Source organism: Xiphophorus maculatus, chromosome 1, assembly GCF_002775205.1.
Source record: "Xiphophorus maculatus strain JP 163 A chromosome 1, X_maculatus-5.0-male, whole genome shotgun sequence".
Classification (NCBI taxonomy): Eukaryota; Metazoa; Chordata; class Actinopteri; order Cyprinodontiformes; family Poeciliidae; genus Xiphophorus; species Xiphophorus maculatus.
The window spans coordinates 3,879,285-3,901,722 of NC_036443.1; the positions used below are offsets into that span (position 1 = coordinate 3,879,285).

The following is a 22,438-nucleotide window of genomic DNA, read 5'->3' on the forward strand; positions in this document are numbered from 1 at the left end:
ACCTTTAGAAAGCCAGAGAATATTACAGCAGCATTGCTCGCACACACAGACTCACACACACACTGCTATGAAAAGGCATTAAGAAGTCTCTGTAAACACAACTGTCCTTCCAAAAAAAGGGATGGTTGAGACTAAAGCACCAAATTGAAAACTTTTGTCATCCAGTTTTTGGTAGAAAGAGAGAGAGAGAAGAAAATAGAAATAAATCCTGCAAATGAGTATGATTGAGCTCAAATTAATTTAACATGCGATTAATTGATTTATTGCTTATTACGGCAGGCATATGTCAATGCCGAAGCAGAAATCAAACTTCCACACTGAGTGTAGCCAACAAGCAGACCAGGACAGCAAGAATATAACTCCATTTATAAAATCTAAGAAAATATTGTTTTCCTAGATGCAGGTAGTGAAACCACAGTTCTCCTCCCTTAAAAAGGATGAAACTTTTTATTCCCATTGAATGAGACACTATACAACTGTAAAATGTCTTTTTACAGTTGTCCCTACAGGCCCTTGAGTTGTCTACCACTGCTGAACTCTTGTTTCATTCTGCTGTGTGAGCTGCAATAGGACGACTCTGGCTCGTAGTCTCTGGGGTTTGCTACCGTTTGTTCAGTTGCTGCTCTTTTTGTCCAAACACACACTTGACCTTGTAGCTGGAAGCAGGAAACGCATATCAAGCACATCAGTTTGTTGTTGCTCATGACTAAAAAAATAAAAAAAAACCCACATATACATGACATACTATGACATGCTCTCATGTGGATGTAGCAGCAGCAACATTATCAGCCTGTGTCTTTCCACATCGCCCTGATGAACATGGTTTCTACCCCTGCTTGTGTGTTTTGGAGCAGATTCATCATCCAGCATGTCAGTAAGCAGATGCAGATCCCCTGGACCGTACAGGAACATCAGGGTACGCAGTGTGAAGGCTGACGCAGCCCAGTGAGGGATGTAGAGGCAGGCAGACAAAACCTCCTGACAGTAATTAACACCTACTGTGAGCTGCACTGTGTCCCTTCAGTTGACACACATGCTTCCTGTTGATTTACACCGAGGTCAGGGCTGTGCTAGTTTGTCTTAATGACAACATGACTTCAGACAAAAATGTAAACTTGTTCTCCGTCAACAACTATGCCACTGCCATGATTTGTCTGTGAATCATGGTGCATCCGTAGTACACCATCACATGGAGAAACATGGTGGTGTAAGCTGGTAGGAAGCAGCCCCTTGTTCTATGCATTGCTGCATACAGAGGGCCTGGACCTTTGGCAGTTGAGGAACTGGAGGCGTAGAATCCAACCGTAAATGCTTGGCCATGATGTATGTGGTGCACCGGATTGACCGTGAAGAACACTATGCTATGAAGTTTACAAGAAACTGCATGCGCTGTAAACAACCATGCCTCATTGTGAAGAGAGAAGTGCCAAACTGAACAAGTTGGCTGCTAGTGAAAGCTGCAAGCTGTGGAAGCGTGACCAACACTGCCTGAATGGCTTTGTTTACTTCCTCTGCTGCCATTGCCAAACTACAACCAAAAGCAGACTACAATTCTGAAACAGCATGGAAAATTGCCATGGTTCACAACTCAATGACAATTGGACCGCTTGAAATGCATCCTAAAAAAATCCAGATCAATGCAATAAATCCCAAATGGAGAACTGAAGGGAGAAACGAGAGGAATTGAGAAGGAAGATAATGGCCTTAAGATCACATCTCTGCTGTTTGTTTGGTTGTTTGGTTGTTTGTTTGTTTGTTTGTTTGTTTGTTTGTTTGTTTGGTTGTTTGGTTGTTTGGTTGGTTGGTTGGTTGGTTGTTTGGTTGGTTGGTTGGTTGGTTGGTTGGTTGGTTGGTTGGTTGGTTGGTTGGTTGGATGGATGGATGGATGGATGGATGGATGGCCAACAACATGTCTCAAATCATGATGTTCTTCAAGATTTATCTACTTACCTCACATCTGAACCCATGCCGAAAGGTCACCTAGCCTAGCATACATGGCAAATAAGAACCAATGTGACATCAGCCTTGCAGGTCTGGCTTAATTTAAATACATCCTAATTCAATTGTGTTTATATGTATTTATATATAAAGCAAAATCCCATCAAAGTCATCCTTAAATATCAGTCACATTATGAGAATGAAATTTTGCATTGTCTCATCTACAAAGTCATCCGTTCTCACTACCGGAACCAGAACTCAGACTAGCTCAGCTCTGAACTCTGTCGAACATCAGGAGGTGTGTTTGCAGAGTGAAGAGAAGTGTTTGGATTATATCCGAGGTTCTGCAAACAAGGTTAATCACTGTCAGAAGGGATTTTTCTTCCCAGTCTCTACATCGCTGACTGGGCTGCGTCAGCCTTCGCACTGCGTACCCTGATGTTCCTGTACTGTCCAGGGGATCTGCATCTGCTTGCTGACATGCTGGATGATGAATCTGCTCCAAAACACACAAGCAGGGGTAGAAACCACCTTAATGAGGGTGATGTAGAAAGACATAGGCTGCTTTTTATGTGTCAACGTAAAAAGTCAGCAATAGGAGTGAAAGGCAAATATTGTTTAATATCTGCCAAAAACAGGCTGATAGGTAAGTAAACAAGCATTAATGCAGCAGGTCAGAGGTGAGAAAAAAAAAAAAGTTCTCACTGCAAACAAATGATGCTCAGAAAATCACAAATCGGGCGTGCCGTGGTGGCGTAGTGGTTAGCGCGACCCGTATTTGGAGGCCTTGAATCCTCGACGCGGCCGTCGCGGGTTTGACTCCCGGACCCGACGACATTTGCCGCATGTCTTCCCCCCTCTCCTTCCCCGTTTCCTGTCAGCCTACTATCATATAAGGGACACTAGAGCCCACAAAAGACCAAAAAAGCAAAAATCACAAATCAATAAGTAAAACTGACTGGAAGCCAGTAAAGTAAACAGAATGTATCAGTTCTGTATGGAAGGATAAAATCATTGGATCGTCATCAGAGGTTAAAAACTAAGAAGTCATCTCCCATATAGGAGTGACCAAGAAGTCAGCAGTAAAGATCTATAAGCTGTGAGGAAGTGTTTTTTTCCCTTTGACCTCCTTTTGTTCAGTGATGATGCGTTCAAAGGCAGCAGCCTGAAGCTGCTGCTTTCTGCTGATATGCACATTCTATGTGAAAAACTTGCAGCAGAAAGAGACTGATCAATATTCAAAAGGCTGCACCCGGGGGAAAGAGGATGGCACAGGAGTGTGTGCAGTAGAAATAGTCGAGCCTTAATAAGTTAGCGAGTTCTGCTAGTTTTCTGGTAACCGGGTTCTTGATAAATCTACCATTCAGTGAGCAACCGCATGAAAATCAATGAAGACTTTGATCAATAAATATTTTTTAACCTATTACCAAAAATGCACAAAGATGGCGGTGTGTCATTAGAGTGGATATCCTATATAGAAAGGTTATTAGTCCTCAATGCAGCTGTCTGGGGCTTGATGTAGAGATATTAAGACCTTTGCTGCATGTCTTCCACTTTCTTTATCTGCCCATTTTTTTCCTAACCAGCATCAATAACGGCCAGCAGCATCACAAAATCTTAAATAAATGTTTGACCAGTGTCGTCCAGTTTCACTGGTCCTAATAGGTAATCAGCCATTTAAAAACTAAGAATTTAATCTTTCTTCAGGATCTGTGAACAAATAAACCCAATTACGACATGGCAGACAGGCAATATTACTCTAATTGGAGGTACATTTGGCATTTCAAAAAGGAAGGGAAAAAAAGTTGATTTCCTTTAAAAAAACTAAAAAAAGTTCTGGTATTTTTATGAAAATATGCTAAAGGGGAAGCTGCACAGAAAGAAGATCCTGGGTTCGATTCCCTGCATGTGATCCTTCTGCATGGAGTTTGCATGTTCTCCCGGTGCATGTTTGGGTTCTCTCTGGGTACTCCGGCTTCCTCCCACAGTCCAAAACCATGACTGTTAGGTTAATTGATCTCTCTTAATTCTCCTCTGGTGTATGTGTGTGTGTGTGTGGTTGTTTGTCCTGTCTGTCTCTCTGTTGCCCTTCACTGGACTGGCCCCATTGCTGGATGACTGACCCCTCTTCTGCCCCATTGACCGCTGGAGATAGGCAGCAGCACCCCTGATGACACCAGTAGGGATGGATGAATGTTGAAGGGGAAGTGTTGTGATTTTCCAGGGACATTATGCTATAAAATGGCACTATCAGGCTACCAAGGTTGAAGTAACTGTTTAGTGACTCTAGAGGAAATACACTCAGAGACAGATATTTAAACTAACTATGCTAACAAGGCTAATCATGCTAACTGTGCTAAGTGGCCTACCAGCTCATACATAAAGCAAATAGTTAAAAAAAATCAGCTCACAGTTTCTCTCTCTCTCCCCTACAGGCTTTTATAATGTTACAATACACCTACCAAACTTTTCTATAACAGCAAGTTTGATTTTTTTAATCAAAAATTAAGCTATTGAAGCTTGAAGCTACATTGAATGCATCTTGCAAAAAAAAAAAAAAAAAAAAAAAACTGTCCATCTTATACATTTCCAGAGACTTTTATTTATTGATTCTTAATTCATGTTAACATAAAGAAATGTCAGGACTGCTAACATTTCCATTCATGCAGAAAGTAGACAAAAATATGATTTATAGTTCTTTAAGAAATACCCAAATCTGTAAAAATCTAATTGGACATATCAGTTAAGAAAAGAAACAAGTGGTGCCCAGAAATCAGCAACAAAATCTTGATTGTTGAATTTCTGTTTATGATCAGTGTTTATGTTGTCTGCTTTATTATATTTTTATTATTATTCCCTAGCAATTCATTTTTCTTTACTTGTACATCTGACAGTTTCTACTAGTTTTAGCACTTTTTATATTTCTGTGTGGATATTTTTAACCCTGCAGTGAATCCCACTTTACAAGCTGCTGGTAAACTTTAAATCTCTCTTCTCCTTTCATGTCTTTTCTTGATTAAATAGGTTTGTGGATCTTTTGTGCAACACAAAGTCTTAACAAATCTTCTCTCTGTTACAGTGCCTTCATCTGTCATCTATCCTCTTGTACTCTAAAGCCAAGTTTGCAGCTCACTGAATGCGTTAATAATCACATTTTCTCCACGGGGCATAACCACACACAAACACACACTCATGATCTTACAATGTGAGGCTGTTGCTGCAGTGCAGATGTGATGAATAACACTCTAGCAATCGATTACGTAGCTCGATGCTTTAATCCTCATCCTCTCAGGCCTCATGAGGATGGAGAGGATGTGCAAAGAAAGTCGAGGGAAAAGAGGACTTGGAAAACTTTCTGCATGGCGGAAATGATGGTCTGCGATAATCTGTTTCATTAGGCACACACCAGTGGTTCGGCTTTACGGGAGGAGGGAAGAGAGCTGCTAACACCTGAATCTTTACCTGCTGAATGATGGAGGATATTACCTGGCTTGTCCTGGACAAAGCAGGTTATTACGGCTCAGTGGGATCCAGTGGTGCTTCAAGAAGCTGTAGGGTCCTATAGGGTCCGCTAATGAGCATCCATGGCTTCTGAGTAATCCCATAAATATTCATGCTCTGTGGGTGGCAGCTATGCTTCATGGTAAAGAAACATTTTATCTTTTAGCGTATGGACGGTTGATTTTATACAACAAGCTATGAGTCAAACTTAACAGGGTTTTTAATAAGAATCTAGAAAACAATGGGATCACAGAGAAAACTGCTGGATCTCTTATTACATCTGCATAGAGATGTTTGGTCATGGCAACATCTAAATGTCAAAGTTTAACTATTATACCAGAAAAAGACTAGACCATTTCCATGGAAACTGTTTTTTCTTTCTAGTGTTCAAGGCAATAACTTTACTTTTCAAAAGTTTTGGTGTTGTTTATGCTTTTCAAATGGCTGCATTAATCATAACAGACCTGAAAAAGGAAGTAAACTTCGGGTGCATTCACATAAGCTCTCATCAGTCCACCTTTACTCAAACTACAGTTCATTTGCCTTCAAAGTCCGGTTCGTTTGAGGAGATGTGAACACGTCAACCTATTCTAACTCTGACATGGACTAAACAGGTGAACTCTGGTCCAACCAAAAACCTTCGTCTCAGTTCTCTTGAAGAGAACCGCTCCAAAAGCAGGAAGCAGACCACAGTGAAGGGCATTCTGGGTAAATTCAACCTAAACAAACACACATGCCTAGCGCTAGCATAAGAATTAGCTTGTGCTATGCCCATTGTTGAAGAGTGTTTGACATATTTGACATTTGACACAGAGAAATCGTACAACCATTTGTTTATATTTTACATTTCAGCAAATGATCTGTTGATTTTGCGTTAATTTCCACAATCATGGAATCACAAAAAACTGGATGGACTGCCAAACGTGGTACATTGCAGTAAGCATGCAGTTTCTGTTGAACAAAAATGGCAAATCAGATCCACATGGTTCTTACACGGTTTATCAGAATTCTTTTCACCACAATTTAGCTCAAATTGTAAGCAAATAGGTTTTCTTTTTTGTTAAAGTTGTATGTGGACGTCCTCATCAGCCGTTCCTCATAAACATATGCATTTCTGAGACTTATTACTGTGTCCCATGTTATAGAACTGCAGCTATGGTGAGTCACCCATTTCGTCCTGGCTCCCACCTTTTCAGCCTTCGACTAACGGCGATTCTCAGCTTTGCTTTGTGCGTTATGAAAGGAGTCATAACAGCACACGCTGGGAAGACAGACATCTCCAAGAGAGCAAAACTTTCAAAACTGCAGGGGACGAGGACTGAGGATGGAAAAAAAAAAACTACCCAATGTCTAAACATCAAGATCTCAGAGCACTTTCAAGTCAGAGTGTAGACATGACAGGGATGATTCAGAGAGCGGAGAACAGGTCTGTGGTTCAAAATGTCTACCAACAGTTGGTGGTTTTGAGTCATCGCTGCAGACCTCTGTGGCCCCCTCTGCTCCCCCAGTGTGGAAGAATTCCCCTGACATCTGCACACAGTCATTATTCTGCAGGCAACACTTTAATAGAAAGAGATGCAATCAGCCGGCTGGAACATTCTGCTAGAAGTCAGTGCAATCACAACATAATACCTGCAGTAAGTCTGGCTCAATCATAAAAAAGTGAAGTTTTTTCTTTTGTTTTGATTTTTAAAATGCTTCCATGTTTCTGACTGTTTCTGTTTCCAGCTTCTACAATCACTGCACTGATTTTGCTTTTCAAACTGTGGTTCTAATACTAGTTCTTTTTATGTCTCTTTATATTCAGAGCCTTGAAAAAAAACTTATTGAGTTTGTCACATTAAAAGCACAACATTCTAATTGGGGTTTTAAATGATAGGTCAACACAAATTTTAACAAAATTGTGAAGAGGGAGGAAAAGAAGAAACACTTTGTAAAATAAAATATATTAAAAATAAAAACAGAACAATTGCGCATCCATTTTTGTTCAGTCAATACGTCAATACCTTTTGCTGTAAGACTTTTGGGGTATGATTCTATCGGTTTTACACACAAAAAGACAAAAATTCTTATTATTTTTTGTCACAGCTCCAGCTCAGCAATATTGTATGGAGAGCTTTTGCGACGAGACGTGATTGTATTTAGACCCAGGCTTTGATTTAAACTACCTCCTTGTAGTTTGGTGCAGTGACCAGTGGGAAGGTAACCTTTTGTTTTTCCTTCCACGACACTCATGTTTATAGCTCCATCTGTCTTTCAATCAACTCTCACTGGCTTCCTGTTTCAGAATAGGGTTGGTGGCAAAATGAAAGCAGGACTTTTTATTGCCTTTTTCAGTCCTATTCTATAAGAATCTAATTTATAGAGTGTAGAGCTTAGTGCTTGTCCTTGTGCGGATTCGGTGTATGGCTGTGCCTCTGTAGGTTCATTGTTCTACCATCCTCTTTCCTTTTTCAGATATTGGACTGAGAGTTCAATGATTTAAGCCTAGTTCAGGTGACAACTTTTTTACATCTTTATTTCCCTTATTCCCAAACTCCGACAATCTTAAGGATGACCTGATTATCGGTACGGCTCTTAAGATAATTTGAAGAGATTCCTGCCGTGTCTGGTGTTCCATGAGGACAAATGAGAACGCAGCCTGTTGAATGCAATGTGTAGCCAATTACAAACAAATGTGACGGAAACATGGGGGGGAATTCTAAATAAAAGTGATTTTAAAAAACTGCAATTACGCACCAAAGAGTCCGGTGGGCGTATGACTAATTTCAGTGGTCCACAACTATCACCATTGCTTTTTTGCAGTCGGCCATGTTTGTTCACGCTGGACCCATGTTTGGTCTTGAAGGGTTTTGGGAGATTTCGTGTCTGACATCTGAATGTTGGAGAGTGAAATCGGTTTGTGTGTGATGTGTTTGTTATCTTTGCCATGTACGATGGCAAACGTGAAAACAGTGCAAAATGACACACTGAGTTGGGGCGTGCCGTGGTGGCGTAGTGGTTAGCGCGACCCGTATTTGGAGGCCTTCAGTCCTCGACGCGGTCGTCGCGGGTTCGACTCCCGGACCTGATGACATTTGCCGCATGTCCTTCCCCGTTTCCTGTCAGCCTACTTTCATATAAGGGACACTAGAGCCCACAAAAGACCCCTGGAGGGGTAAAAAAAAAATGACACACTGAGCAACCAAACCTGGTACACCTAACATTTTTTATTATATTGTGTGGGGTCTCTCAATATTTGAAAAAATGGCAAATAATTTTCAAATCTTGCTGTGTGAACCAGGCATTATGTAAAGAGTGGGATATTGGTTTAGAACCCAACTTTTAACGTCTTCACAACTTTCTCCCTGACCTGTCCGCTTTGCCTCTTGGTCTTCACAGAGCAGTTATTCACAAACACTGTTTACTAAGATGGTGAAATATAATGCAATGAATTTCATTAGGTGCAGTGAATTAAGGGGGGATTATCCCATTCACAAAATTCAGATTTGTAATTGTACAATTTTTGAAAATCATGCATACGTTTCCTCTTACTACACTATTATGCACTCCATTGTGTTGGTCGATCACATAAAATACTCTAAAGTGGGTGGTTGTAATGTGAAAAGAGTGCAAAATTTGCCTACCAGTGGACTAGGATGTAACATGGCTGTACATGATTCTTGATTTAAGATTCTATTTACATATATGTCGGTCAAACCTGCAGTCCATCTGCCCCTCAGTGTTTTCACGTGTTCGTTGAGTGAGAAGGTGCCCAAATATTCATGAAGTGATTGGAAGTAGACTAAAATTCTCATCTGTTCTGTGTTTTTTCATGTTGGCATGCTGTCATCAGTTCCTGTGTGGGAGTTTTTAGCTCAAATAATCTCCATTCAGTTCATCTACTGTAACTTTTACATTTGGCCTTTCACATCAAACACAAACACAAACACTCAGATGTCTTCCTAACAATGCGCAGTCCGACTGTGTTTCTAAAGGGTGGCAAATCTACGGAAGCTGCTCGTAAAATTTGCATGGAATAACAGGCTTTGATATGTCTGACACATATGGTGATGGACTCATTCTGTGTGAGCAGTAAGTTAAACAGCACAGAGTTATTGTTAGAAAACCCCATTGGTCTTCTGGCTCTTTTGTTTTCTCATAAAAGGAGACAGGATCCTTTTATGAGCTTATTGGCCTAAAATAATACCAATGGTGTACACTACGTCTCAGTAATAGCTGTGGTATACACAGAGCCTAACTGATGTGGTACTTCTGGTTTGTTTTGCTTGATGGGTGTAATCCCTCCTGCAGAAGTCAGTTCATGGACTGACATTTAACCCAAGTTTGACCTGGTGAAAACTAGCTAGAGGCTCCATAGGAGCTGACATGTTATGTAGTACGACATGTTTTTGTACTGATATTTGACACTGCTTTAGATTATTGCACAAAGAGACTCCTGGTAAGAGTGTTTACTGCATAGCCATGTTTTAGGTTTATTTTTAGTACATGGTTCAGTATTTACCTTACAAACCTTCCAACACCAGATTCAGACTTCTTACACTATTGGCAACTATCCACAAGCAAAAGAATGCAGAAGCCAAACGGCAATCCAGACCACGACCAAGAAAGTTTCACACTAAGGTGAACTGATAGTTCACTTCAACAGAGCCAAGACCTAGGCTTATAGGTGGATCAGAGTTGGATTACACATTCACACCTCCTCATACAAACCGGACTGTTCAGGCAAACAAACTAGAGTTGGATTAAAGTGGAACAAACAGGGCTGGCATGAATGCACTCTTAGTCAGCCTTTGAGAAGCCATTCTCTGCAACAAACAGCATTCAGTCTACATGACCATGGTTAACACATAAACCTTCTGGAGTTAACATGCACTAAGTTTTGGCCAACATTTGGACCAGCTTGAGGATGAATGTTCTGTGCTTTTCAAATTCAAGATGGCAGACCTGGAAGGATGCAGAGTATATGAATAGTAAGATACTATTCATATACTCTGAATAGTGACACACTATTCAGAGTGTATGATGAATATATGGCAGTTCCTTGTACTCCTGCTGAATGATGAAGGTTCACCTCCTACTAGTGCTATCTGAGAAGGCATGAGTGGTTAATCTCAATGAAAGACCTGGTGATCCAAGAAACTCATGAGAAGAGAGCGCTCACAATGGCCTTTGAGTCCAGTTTTATGAAGCTTACAGTCTGAGTTAGTGAAAAACCAAGCGGAGTTCCGGCAGAAGCCATATCAGAACTGTATAAACCAGGTTACAAGCCAGTCCTAGGCTTCTTATGCAAATTATACATCACACTGCCTCCTGCAGAGAGAAACTGGCTTGTGTCTGCTTCAGAAGCTGACAAATTTGTGTGTAGTCCAAAATAAGGACATTTTGTATTGAGTTAAGTTCATGGATGGAATAATAAGTTAGAATGTGTTAAGAATGCTTGCTTAAATATATTAAAATTGTTATAAATAAGTGTTAACAAAAACTGTACTTACAGGTACTTGAAGTAATATGGTATAATAAGTTAAAAGAATTTGAAAAGAATAGAAAAGTATTGGTGTATTATTACTCTAAAGTGAAACTTAAAGGTTTAAACACGAGAGTGTTATTATTTGTAAGTTAATGGGTTTAATGAACTCAGGGGCCTTTTTCTACTTCAGAGCGGTATAATTGGGCCACATGTGGAAGACATAAGGAAGTGAGCTAAAGTTTAATGACCACAAAACAACTTATTGTTACAGGTAAAGTTACTTGACCATTTGCTGTTTTCTAGTTAAATAGATGAATACAGATTCTAGCAATGTGATCAGATGAACATTTAATCATTCCAGTAGCTTCATTTAGAACTGAAGATGACATTTGTTTTTTATCCTGGTATGTAAATAATGAGCTAACTTTATTACCATATACAGCACTGAAAGCACAGATGAAGTTGTGCATCTGGAACAACTCTAGATATAATTAGCAGACTCTCTGCTATAAAGGAGTGTGTTAGTAATAAAACCTCTCCACTGTTCAGCACTTCGTTAGTTACTGCATCTAAACTGCCTCACATGCAGGAAATTGCTAATGAAATATTGCAACTGTGTAAATAGTTTTATGGACTATCAAGGCGGAAGGTTCATCAGCGGTGAAGAAGGCCTTTTGACATCCAATGGGCTTCAGGAAGATCAAGTGCAAATGTGGTGCATCTGTGTATTAGTCAGCATGGTGTAAACTTTGTAATGAGGTGAAAGTGATGAAGTGGAAATGTTTAGACTCCATGTAGCTGAAAGAAGCTTTAAACCCACAAAGCATAATATGCATCTCACATTTGAGCTAGTTGACTAAAAGGACTTACTTTCTTTAACTATGTCCTTTGGGCTCTTTCCCTCTGAGCAAATCCTAAAAGCTAGACTTTGAACTTGCTTACTCAGTTGGCTGTTGTTATTTATTAAAGTATTCTGTTTAATTATAGGATACCAGAGGCTGCACTGTGGCACAGTTGTTAGCATTCAGAAAGAAAGCCCAGCCTGGGGTCTTTCTGCATGCAGTCTGCATGTTCTGCCAGTGTAGTTGTGACTTTTAGACTAATGGGTTTCTCCAAATTGACCTCAAAAGTGTGTTTGCAAGCATGGTTGTTTGTCCTGTATGTGTCTGTCATGGACTGGTGACCTGTCCAGGGTGCATCTCCTCTCTCATCCAATGGAGATCAGCTCCAGTAATGATAAGGCGGTATAGATGAGAGATGGATAAAATTTACAAATTCTCAAATTTTATGGAAAGTAAATGACGCAGTAACAGTGGGGCAAAGCTACACTGTGACTGAAAAAGCTTGCGACTACACAATTCACCTACATATGGGTCATCCCCGTTTAAGACAGATTTGTTGCCTGGGTTGATACTAAGCTAGTTAGATTGACAGTAAGTACAATTTTTTGGGCTTACATTTTGTTCAAAAGTGGGTTTTATGTCAAAGAATAGTCCATCAGAAAGGCTATCACTTGTATCTCTTCCTCTCTGATACAGTTAGGGATTTGGCTAATCCAGAGTAAGGAAAGGAGAACTCCACTTGAACAAAAATGTGACAGCTATAAAACCAGCACCATGTGAACAAAGATTATAATAATCCCGGGATTCAAATGATAAGATTTGACAAAACTCTCAGTTCTTCTTAATATGATGAAAATATGTTCTTTCTGAAAAGACCAGATCAATCTAATGTACAACTCAGGGGCAGAGCATCAGGGGAGCCGGGGGCCCATCACCCCCCGGCCCCGGCCTGGATGGGAGGCAGAATATGACTTCAGGGAACCAACCCTTTATCATATCTGATCATACTCCTGTTGAGTATGATGTATGATGTATTATATAGCATGGTGCCCCAGTCATTGTTGACTCATGGTTGCTAAAAACTTTACAAGACTGACTAATTTTAGTGACATAGTGGATGTAAAATATTGAATAAAATGTTGTGCTACATGACTGACTTTATTTACATTTAACTTTATGACATACAAAATTACAAGTGGATCATCCATATTGTTTCCAAGTGTATTCTGGGTAAAGCTTGTCACCAGTCATCCACCAACGTCATCATCAGTCACTTGGCAACAGATGGGAAACTAGCTAGAGCATTTCTACAGACTAAGTTAACATGAGTGGAGTTCCATGGAGCGGCAAAGTGGAAAGGATGGAAAAAAAATAAAGCAGGGAAAAGCCAAAAACTTATCGCATATTTTGTTCCTCGTCTTCGAGATGAACCGGACTTTCTTGTTGGCGGCGATTCAGATCCGCCAAAACTGCCAGCCCAGCGAAGGAGCTGGATTAGTTACAGGTAGCAACTCTGACATTATTCACAAAGTGTGAGTTAACTGTAGACTGACTGTAAATTGTATCAGCCGAGCCGCCGAGCTTACATCCCCTTTTCTCTCTGTCGGTGGTACAGCAGTGATGTCTTCAATGTGCGTTGCTGCGTGCTCGGTTTAAAGAGTCAACCAGGCTTCAGGCTCTGAGTTAAAATTGATATGGTGTTAAAATGATCCGATCGCTCTCCGTGGTTCTGAACTGATTTGAATTTGTGTTGTTTCATCATTAGTAACCAGTAGCCTGAAGTTTCTGTTGTTCTCTTGGTTTGTTATACTTAATGTTAGATTGATTTCAGAATGACATAGTCGCTCTCTGTGGTGGTGAAACTTGCAAGCTCCACTTTTGCGGGCATGTCTATGTTGTAAAGTTAAATTATCATGAGCTTTATCATTTGGGTATTGGGCCTGGTCATTAGCCCCGCCCCACGGCCCGATGCTGACTTGTTCCGCTAGTGGTACAACTACAGTACTATTTTTTTTGTTCACTAAACTTTGCTGATGTTTATTATTTCTTACATTTTAAAACAGGTAAATGACATTATAATAACTGCTGTAACAAACCGGGGCTGATTGTGAGCTACTGGATTCATGTAGTCAGAACTGTAGACGAGTTTTTGTTGTCGGATCTGCTAATACCTCGCTCCAGTATTAACACTGATTATGTTCTAGAAAGGACTACCATTAATCCTGCCCTACATTTCATTTTTTGTGCATCTGTTGAAATATCAGAGTGCAGCCTCATCCCTCAGGAAAGACGATACGCTCTGTACATGCCTTATTATGATACAGGCTTCAGCCTGGCATAATGAGTTTTGCTGCCATCCAGCATCCAGAGATTCTCCGAGCGCAGCTGCAAATCTGCTGCGTCGAGCGAGGATGTTTTCTGCCATCATTTCAGTATCATTTTCAGATTTTTTGCCACTCCTCCTTGCCATTCCCACATTTCATCTCAGCACCGCTCTCATCCTCTCCACCGCAGACAAATGGGCACATAAACAGGAAAATTTACACGAACAAACACAAGCGCACACCGCCATCACCAGCGCGCCCAAGGGTCTATTTATAGGCTTCATTTGACAGCATGTCCAACTAGATAACAGTCTGAAAAGCAAACCAATCCTTTAATCATCATCTTAGTTAACATACACGCCTCTGCTGCAGCGAAGCAGCTTCATACTTCACATAATTATAGTAGTCTGCAGCACCTGTCAGTTGGAATACCAGATTAATATGAATGAATACATATCCACCCAATCAGACAGTTTGGCAACAGACACATGTGAAGTGCTGAATCCTTGTTGTCATGGTTTATGGCCACAGGAACACATAGCATAAATAAATGTGTTGACCTGTTGCATTGTACTCTCATTTTCCTCTCATACGATCAAACACAGTAGTAGTGAGGGAGTGGCAGCAGTTGAGAGGAACAAATGAGATCAGAAGATCCACTGATGTTTGTTTCCTGTTTGTTTTATTGTCATCAGCTTGGCATCTCCCTCCTAATCGACAAAAAAGTAAGAAAAGCGTTAGGAGCAGCTGAGCTGTTTGTCAGATTATCAGTGTTGGCACAGCAGACGCAGAAGGCATGTGGACTGGTCATAAAAAATGTCATTAGTAGTAGAAATGACTCGGGAAATCGCTGCGCCTCGCTTTATAAGTAAATGACATAGAAGAGTGGAAATGAAGTTGGATTTTCATTGAACATGTATTAGAGCCTTTTGTAAAACTATTGATATATATTTTATCTGATTGCAGTTTCTATTGAACAGCAGGAGCTTAAGAAGATATAAAAGCAGCAATTATATTTAGGTCACAATAACAAATTTTACTGGGCAATAAAGTGTTTGAGAAGTTATCACAATAAATGATAATTTGTTGCTTTGGGGAAATTTTCAAGTAAAAATAATGGCAATCACATTTATTTATTTATTTAGTTAAAAAATGTCTTGCCATATGCAGTTGTTTATTATTGTCGTTACGGTTTTGCTAGTCTGGCCATTGACTTACTATGCAATTCTGTAATCACAGCCAGTGTGGGCTTTCTTGGATTCCTCCAGTGAACGGAAGGAGAAGCTGTAGAAAAGTGACGTTGACTTTCTGCTGGTTTAGAATAGTGTTCCGCCTGCAGTTTTAGCAGTGACAGCAAAGGAACTGAAGGAAGTCATTCAGTCTGTGGTGGCCAGGTGTCCAAATATGAAGTCAACATGAACAGCCGCCTCGGCCAGCCCAGCACTCATGGTTGTTTACAGTGCAAGCAATTTTCAGTAAGCTTCATAACGTCGAGCTGACACAGACAAATGTTAGCGATTGGGTAAAATTTAAAACCTCAACAGAGTCCACGCCTCCAGGAAGCAATCGTTTCTCAATAAACAAGAGTCCAGACGCTCTGGACGAAGCAAACCGAAGAACAAGAGGGAGGCTTGTTTTTACCAGGCAATGGTTTCACCATATCAGTTCATCTCAAAACATTTTCAAACCCAGTATGTTTTATTACAGATAATGGTTGAAATCTTCAAATGCTCAATTTGACTTTCTGTTATCTGTTCAAAGTCTTGCTCTCTCTCACTGTTTTGCCTGAATAAACCACAGATGTCACAGTAAATACAGTTTATCTTACTGAAATCTTTGCTAGACATCTAGGGTCAGATTCAGGAGCATAAGGTATTTTTATGCAAAGTTTGTATGGATGTTTAAAATTCCTAATAGTTATTCTTAAAAACACACACAAACACACCCCAACACGCGCGCGCACACGTCCACACGTACACCGACACACAACAGTGTACTACTGAAGTAGCCACCCAGTTAATCACTATATCAGGTCAGCCTTTTATGTTTATTATGCTTGCATGTTTGATCATCTAAAAGAAAGCTGCCTGAACTCTAAAAGCAGTGATTATAATTAAAGAGCCACTGTATCTTTTTCAGCTTTTAGTCAGTGATATTGTATCTTCCCCACAGTAACGACTCACTGACAGCCAGCACCAGAACATCCATTAACCCTGCTTGCCTCTGTGTTCCTCTGCAGCACTGACTGCTGACGTGGAGGACATTTAAATGCAAATCATGGTGATTTAACATTTTCCAGTAAATAGAAAACATGAACAGGTAACGAACCTGCTCGGTGTTTCCACTGCCTTCCGGGGTCACAACTTCTAATAAAGAGCCTAATCACACAACCTTGTCTTTCAGATTCACAAACATGGCTGTGAGTTACACAATTTCCCTCACTGAAAAACACATGGAGCTGAGCTGATTTGCATGTTTTGTTACTTTCCGCTCTGTGTCAGGCTGCAGATCTTTTTATACGAGAAGGAAACTGCAGTTGTGAATGCAGTTGCTTTGATAGCTACCCTCTTGGTAGTTTTATTTTTGCCTCTGCTTTCAAGATGTATAATCTCAGCATGTCAGTCACAGCGATGTTGCCCCAGTACATCAGGAAGAAAAACACTCAGAGGAACATAAATGGAAAAGGGACTGACAGAGATAAGAAGATGTAAATCCCAAACAACAGGAGGAATCCACAGTGAAATAAAATGCACCTTTTAAGAAAAGAAATGCGACTAAAGATTACCCAAATGTCCAAAGCAGGTAAGTAGAAAACCACACTAGAAAATAAAAAGTCATAAACACTTAAAAAAACAAAAGTCAATAACAATATACTGTATATCCCGATATACTTTACCAATATCAGCAGATAATACATTTAATAGAATATTCAATATTTAATATATATTCATTGAACTGCGATCTGTAACCACACACACAACTGACTCATTCACTCTTTGGTTAGCTAGCAACAATTTGTCAAGCAACTTGCGCAGCAGCAGTTTCAGGTTTTGCCACTGTGCCTCATAACTGCTTAAAAGTAAACAACAATGGTGTGGAGAGAAAACTGGATAAAAGAAGACTCTCTAGTCACACATCCAGTCAGGTTGCCAGTTTGGCAGTAGCTCAGATATTTAAAACAAAAACCAATCAATACTTATTGATATTGACTGATATGAAATGCTTATATCGTGATACGTTTTCCAGCTCTGCTACTTGTACATTTCACCGTGCGGCATCCCAAACAAACCAGCCAGGGAGTCTTTGGAAGTGACAAGAAATCCCATGAGTGCCACAAAACTCATATATGACGCACGTATGTGCACAAAAGCTACAAAATCAATACTGTTTTGAGGTATAGATCACAGCAATGAACTAATTATATTATTTATGCTCAGTTTCTTCTATGCAAATGCTTCACTGACCTCAGGATGCTACATACATGAAACTTACGGGGAAACTAACAGCATCGCTCAATGTCTAATTTATCTTACCGCTTGGAGGCACTCATTGCATTAAAGTGGTATACTCAGAAATGTCAGCAAATTATAGGAAGAGAAAGAGAGATGAAATGGAAAAGTAACACACTCATGCATGATGCAGCGGAGCACTACGACTGTCATTGATCTATAGGTAAATTATCAGAACACGAGAGAATCAAAAGCAATAAATATAACTCAAAGAAATGACAGGAAAAATTTAGTTACAAAATCAATTAGTCTAATCTAGTGAGATGAATGAAGGTGGAATCATGAAACTAACCTTTTAAAATTCATCAGGTGAATGGGAGTATGATCAGACACGTCATTGAAAAGATTGCACCATTCACCAGAGTTGCTAAGCAATGTGTAGAAGGCCAGAAGAAACAGTCTTCATAATGAAAGCAGATCCAGGTCCAAGATCTTTGCTTCAATCAAATCTATTGTATTTTATGTAACATTTCAAATAATCCAGAACTTGTTAACTATTGCCTTATCAAAGCGGTATTTGCCGGATTTAGTTACCTCTGATCAGGAATCCCTACTTTCCTCTGCAGCAAAGCCATCATCCTTCTCTTCATTATGGAAGCTAAATAGATTAAATTCCTAATTCACTTAAGATGGAATGAATAAAAGAGTTTTTAATTGAAAGCCGTGCAAAACAAAAAAGCCAAGCATTGATTATTTGGACCTTTTGAACCTTAACAGAAGACATTATTTAATCGTTCACGGCCAATACAAAGTGCTGATCTCTGACTGATGATAGGTGGGAGAAAAGGTGCAACTACTCACTTCCTGTTCACTGTAGGACAAAATATAAGGTTTTATTAGCTTATATGTTTGAATATCTTGTTGACGTTTTGACCAAAGAAATAATTTAGTTTTGAAGGTAACAGGGCATTCAGCCCGGTAATAATGAGATGTACTATATGTTGAATAAAGTGAATGTTACCAATTTTATACAGCATAGCGGTTAATCACTAACCCTTTTACCAAGAGAAGCCACACAGGGTTTTTTAAAAGTATGTCGCTAAATATTGTTGAAATTCTATCTGCTAATAATCATAAAACCCAGGCGAGTCCTTGGGCTGTAACCCCTGAAGTTGTAACGGGTGAAGAAGATCCAATTGAACGCAAGAGAAACATTTGCAGCAGGAAGAGTGGATATACTTTTAGCTAACAGAAACTACGCTGTTGCTAGTATTAGCACTGTAAAAAAGAGATCAAATAAAAAAAACTGTAGAAATCATCTCCATTTGTTGATTCATTTTAACTGCAAGTCAACATTATCCTTACAGTAAAGCTGGCTGCAGCAGGAAGTTAGAAAAGTAGCAGCTTAGAAATCCCATGATTTCTTGCCTCAGAAAGAAAAGCATATATAAAGCAAATATTTTCTGTTTGTAATTACTTGGTAGAACATAAAAACTATCTGTCCTCAATGTCTGAGAAAAATGTCTTGTGTGTGTCTGAATCTGTCTATGTTACGCATTCAGCCTGAAGGTTCACAAGACTAATTATTTTCCTTATGGTGACATTATGAAAAGCTTTATATTTTTGTTCACACCATGTTTTTGAAAGCTGAGAAAAGTTCAAGTAGCAAATGTACCAAAAATAAAAGAGAAAAAAACATTCATTTCTGAACTTTTTCAGGGAAACGATGACGACTGCGGAGAAGGCATCTTAATTTAGTATTCTGTAATGGAAAAGGCTAAGTACACTCATTCAGTGTGAAAATGTCAACGTATTCCAGTGTGTAGCAGACAGATTACAGGTCACTGGTCTCCCATAGTCAAATTAATTAAACCTTTCAGGACTGTCGGAATATTCACTGAAAACTGCAGCATGTAAATAAATCATCACAGCAACCAGCTTGCAACAATCACTGCAGCGGATTCATTCGTGCTTTATATAAACTTTATATAACCACCATAAAACTCTTATATTCGGAGGGAAAAGCCAAGATGAGTTTGAATGCATTCATTAAAAGTAAGGTAGTAAGGCACTTACACAGCTATGTGTTGCATGCGTTTGGGCACATTCATTGCACCAATTGGATAATGAGCTACACTGGTGTTTAATTTACATTGAACGGTGTGTTAATGGAAATCTTACACTCTCCCATGGAGGGAAAGAAAAAGAGAGAGGGAGCGAGAGAGAGATGGAATGTAAAGTGTAAAAGTTGGACCAAAATGGTAGCCGCATGTACAGTAGGTAGGTATGTAAGGTACCTTACATTAGCTTAACATGAAATAATTGTACCTTAATGCTAGTACATACCGTTAAATAACCACGTACCTTGATCCAGGTCAAACTCCTCTGCAGTGCTGACAAAGTGAGGTCGGGAGTAGAAATTATGAGGCCCCGGCTGCTGGAGCCCACCCAGGCTGAACAGGCTGCGCTCATTGGCAGCGCAGCACGAGAACGCCCTCCGGCTGGGGATGCAGGGGTACCGAGTCCAGCTCTTCATCTCCAGGTCGAAAGCCTCCAGTGCCGTTACTGGCATCTTTCCCTGACGACCACCTGGAGAATGAGGAAGACTTATAAAAACATATTTTCTTTTTATATCAGACGTAATGTCATCCTACACTAATGTAATAAAAGTATTCCCTCTTTAACACATTTCCTTCTGATTTTTTCCTTTTACTGTTCGCTTATACGTTTCAGATCATCAAGCAAATTCAAGATAAATATAAAGATAAGCTGGCAAAATACTAAATGTGGTTTACAAATGATTATTTCAATATTAGCAGGGAAAACCTATCCATACCAGCCATGCCTGACCAGTCCTCCTCAAACCTCGTGCCTGCTTGTGAAATCCAACTGACAGCTTTTTGTGATAACTGGCAGTCGATCTTTGACACTATAAATGTGCAAAAAAAAACATTGACATTCCGCTAATATTGAAAAGGCACAATTTTGCAATTGCAAGTGTTTTCATTAAATAAGAAACGCAATTAAAATCACCCATGATAAAGTCATCATAAAAAAAGCATGTCACTCCATCATCCTCCAACCACTTTGTGTCGTCTTCGTTGTTTTCGGCAGCAGTAACATCCAGCCGTTGATCTTGTGATTCATGTGATGCGAAAAAGTGTTTTTATTGCAGTTTTGCAAAATACATCTGTTTCGATACAGCCGAAACGTGATTTTATTTTTTTTATTTATTTTTTTTTCAAAATTGCCTTGTGTCAATTCAGCAAATTTATTTTCGGAATTCCAACTCGCGGAATTGTATGGTCAGTGGAAACGCAGCTACTTTGATTTACTGGGGTTCCAAAGCCTTGGATAAGATTGTCGTGTATAGTGCAGACCCACTTTTTGAGCCGCTGGATTAGAGTATAAAAAAGTACCATCAAATTGTGATGTACCTCATTTAAAACTGAATGAACTTCCAAGAAGGTTGCCATTTAGACATTTGAGTAAAAGTACAGGGACAACTAGACAACTTCTGCCACTGCTACTGCTTGAAATTTCCATCTTTATCTTCTTCCAGTGTCACATAGTTTCAGTGGCCTTTATGTCAAAATCTACCAAGCGTGCAGAACAGCTTTGAGACCACATTTCATTTCGGGTTGAAAAGCAAAGCGCAGCAGCAGGGTGCTCCCCTAGGAGTAAATAACTAGGGTTAGTTATTTACCTTCATAAATCATAACTTAAACTTGGAAAACACCGCTACAAAGAGAAAGTAGTATGTTAATCAGGCATTGAGTGAACAGGGTGGATTTTGGCAACAGAAAGGGGAGGAGAAGCACTGAGGAAAGGTGCTGGAAGGTAGAAAACACACAAGATGCAGTTGCTAGGGGCTACGAGATAAGAGAAAAATCAATGGAGGGTAAGAGAGAGCAAATCACAGCAAAAAAGGAGGCAAATGAGGGAGTGACAAAGAGAAATTGCGTAGAGAAGTGGCTGAAAGAGGAGAATGTGGAGGAGTGGAAGAAGAAAGTGGAAGAGGGTCAACTGGAGTGGGCAGGATAACATGGAGATCGATACTGATAGTGAGACAAAGAGTCGAACTGAGTGGGAAGCATTAGCGTGAGAGAAAGGAAAGAGATTCAGAGAAAAAGGATTGTTTGAATGCGGCAGAATACTGTGGATGTGAACGCTGTGTGAATCAGCAGGTTATTCGGACGTTAGATCAATATTCTACATCGAGACTTCTGAAGTGTTGCCAAAAGTATCCATACCTCTATGACTTTATCATGTTTCGTTTGTGCATTTTGGGAGATTTTTATGTGAAAGACAGCAAGTTTGGCGCAACAACACAATGGACCTATAATTATTTATACGCTTTACAACATCCAAAAATTGAACAAAGTCGAAAAAACTTCACAGAGCTTTTTCGACGTCAAAAGAACAAAGTGCTGTTTGTACCTTGACCCTGGTTGTTCACCTGTGTGAACCAACTGAAACGCTCACAGTGCATTTCACAGTTGATTATAGTGTTCACTTTGTCTTCTGTCAGCTTTTAATCTTTTGACCTCAATGCCACACCGTGTTCATAAAGAGAGAGAATCTCTGAGAGGTAAAATGTGTTACAGCCACTTCTGGCATTAAAAGCCTTCATGCCGTTGACCTTTGCCACATGCCTTCCCTGTTTCTCACAACCCGCTTTCCTGTCTGAACACTGTCAAATAAATGCTACTAGAGCCGACAAAACCTTTAAAAACAGACATTTGTTATTTTTTTATTTTTTATTATTTTTTATTTATTTAGAACATGATAGCAGTATAAAATCATGCACAAGAACAAGGAATGGAAAAGACACATATTTTTGTACCACAGTAATCTTGACATTCTCAAAAAGGAGTAGGAAGAAGTAAGAAACATTAGAAGTAATTAACATTA

The 22,438-nt window shown here is 39.7% G+C and overlaps 1 protein-coding gene across 2 annotated transcripts in view; it reads right to left on the reverse strand.

Moving 5' to 3' along the window:
* Positions 1-22,438, reverse strand: part of klhdc8b (kelch domain containing 8B) — a 153,623-nt gene that overhangs the window by 26,675 nt on the left and 104,510 nt on the right. For both annotated transcript variants that reach the window (XM_023334336.1, XM_023334341.1), the window contains one exon: positions 19,889-20,113. In XM_023334336.1, the coding sequence (XP_023190104.1) occupies positions 19,889-20,113 (225 nt within the window). The remainder of the gene's footprint in view (positions 1-19,888; positions 20,114-22,438) is intronic.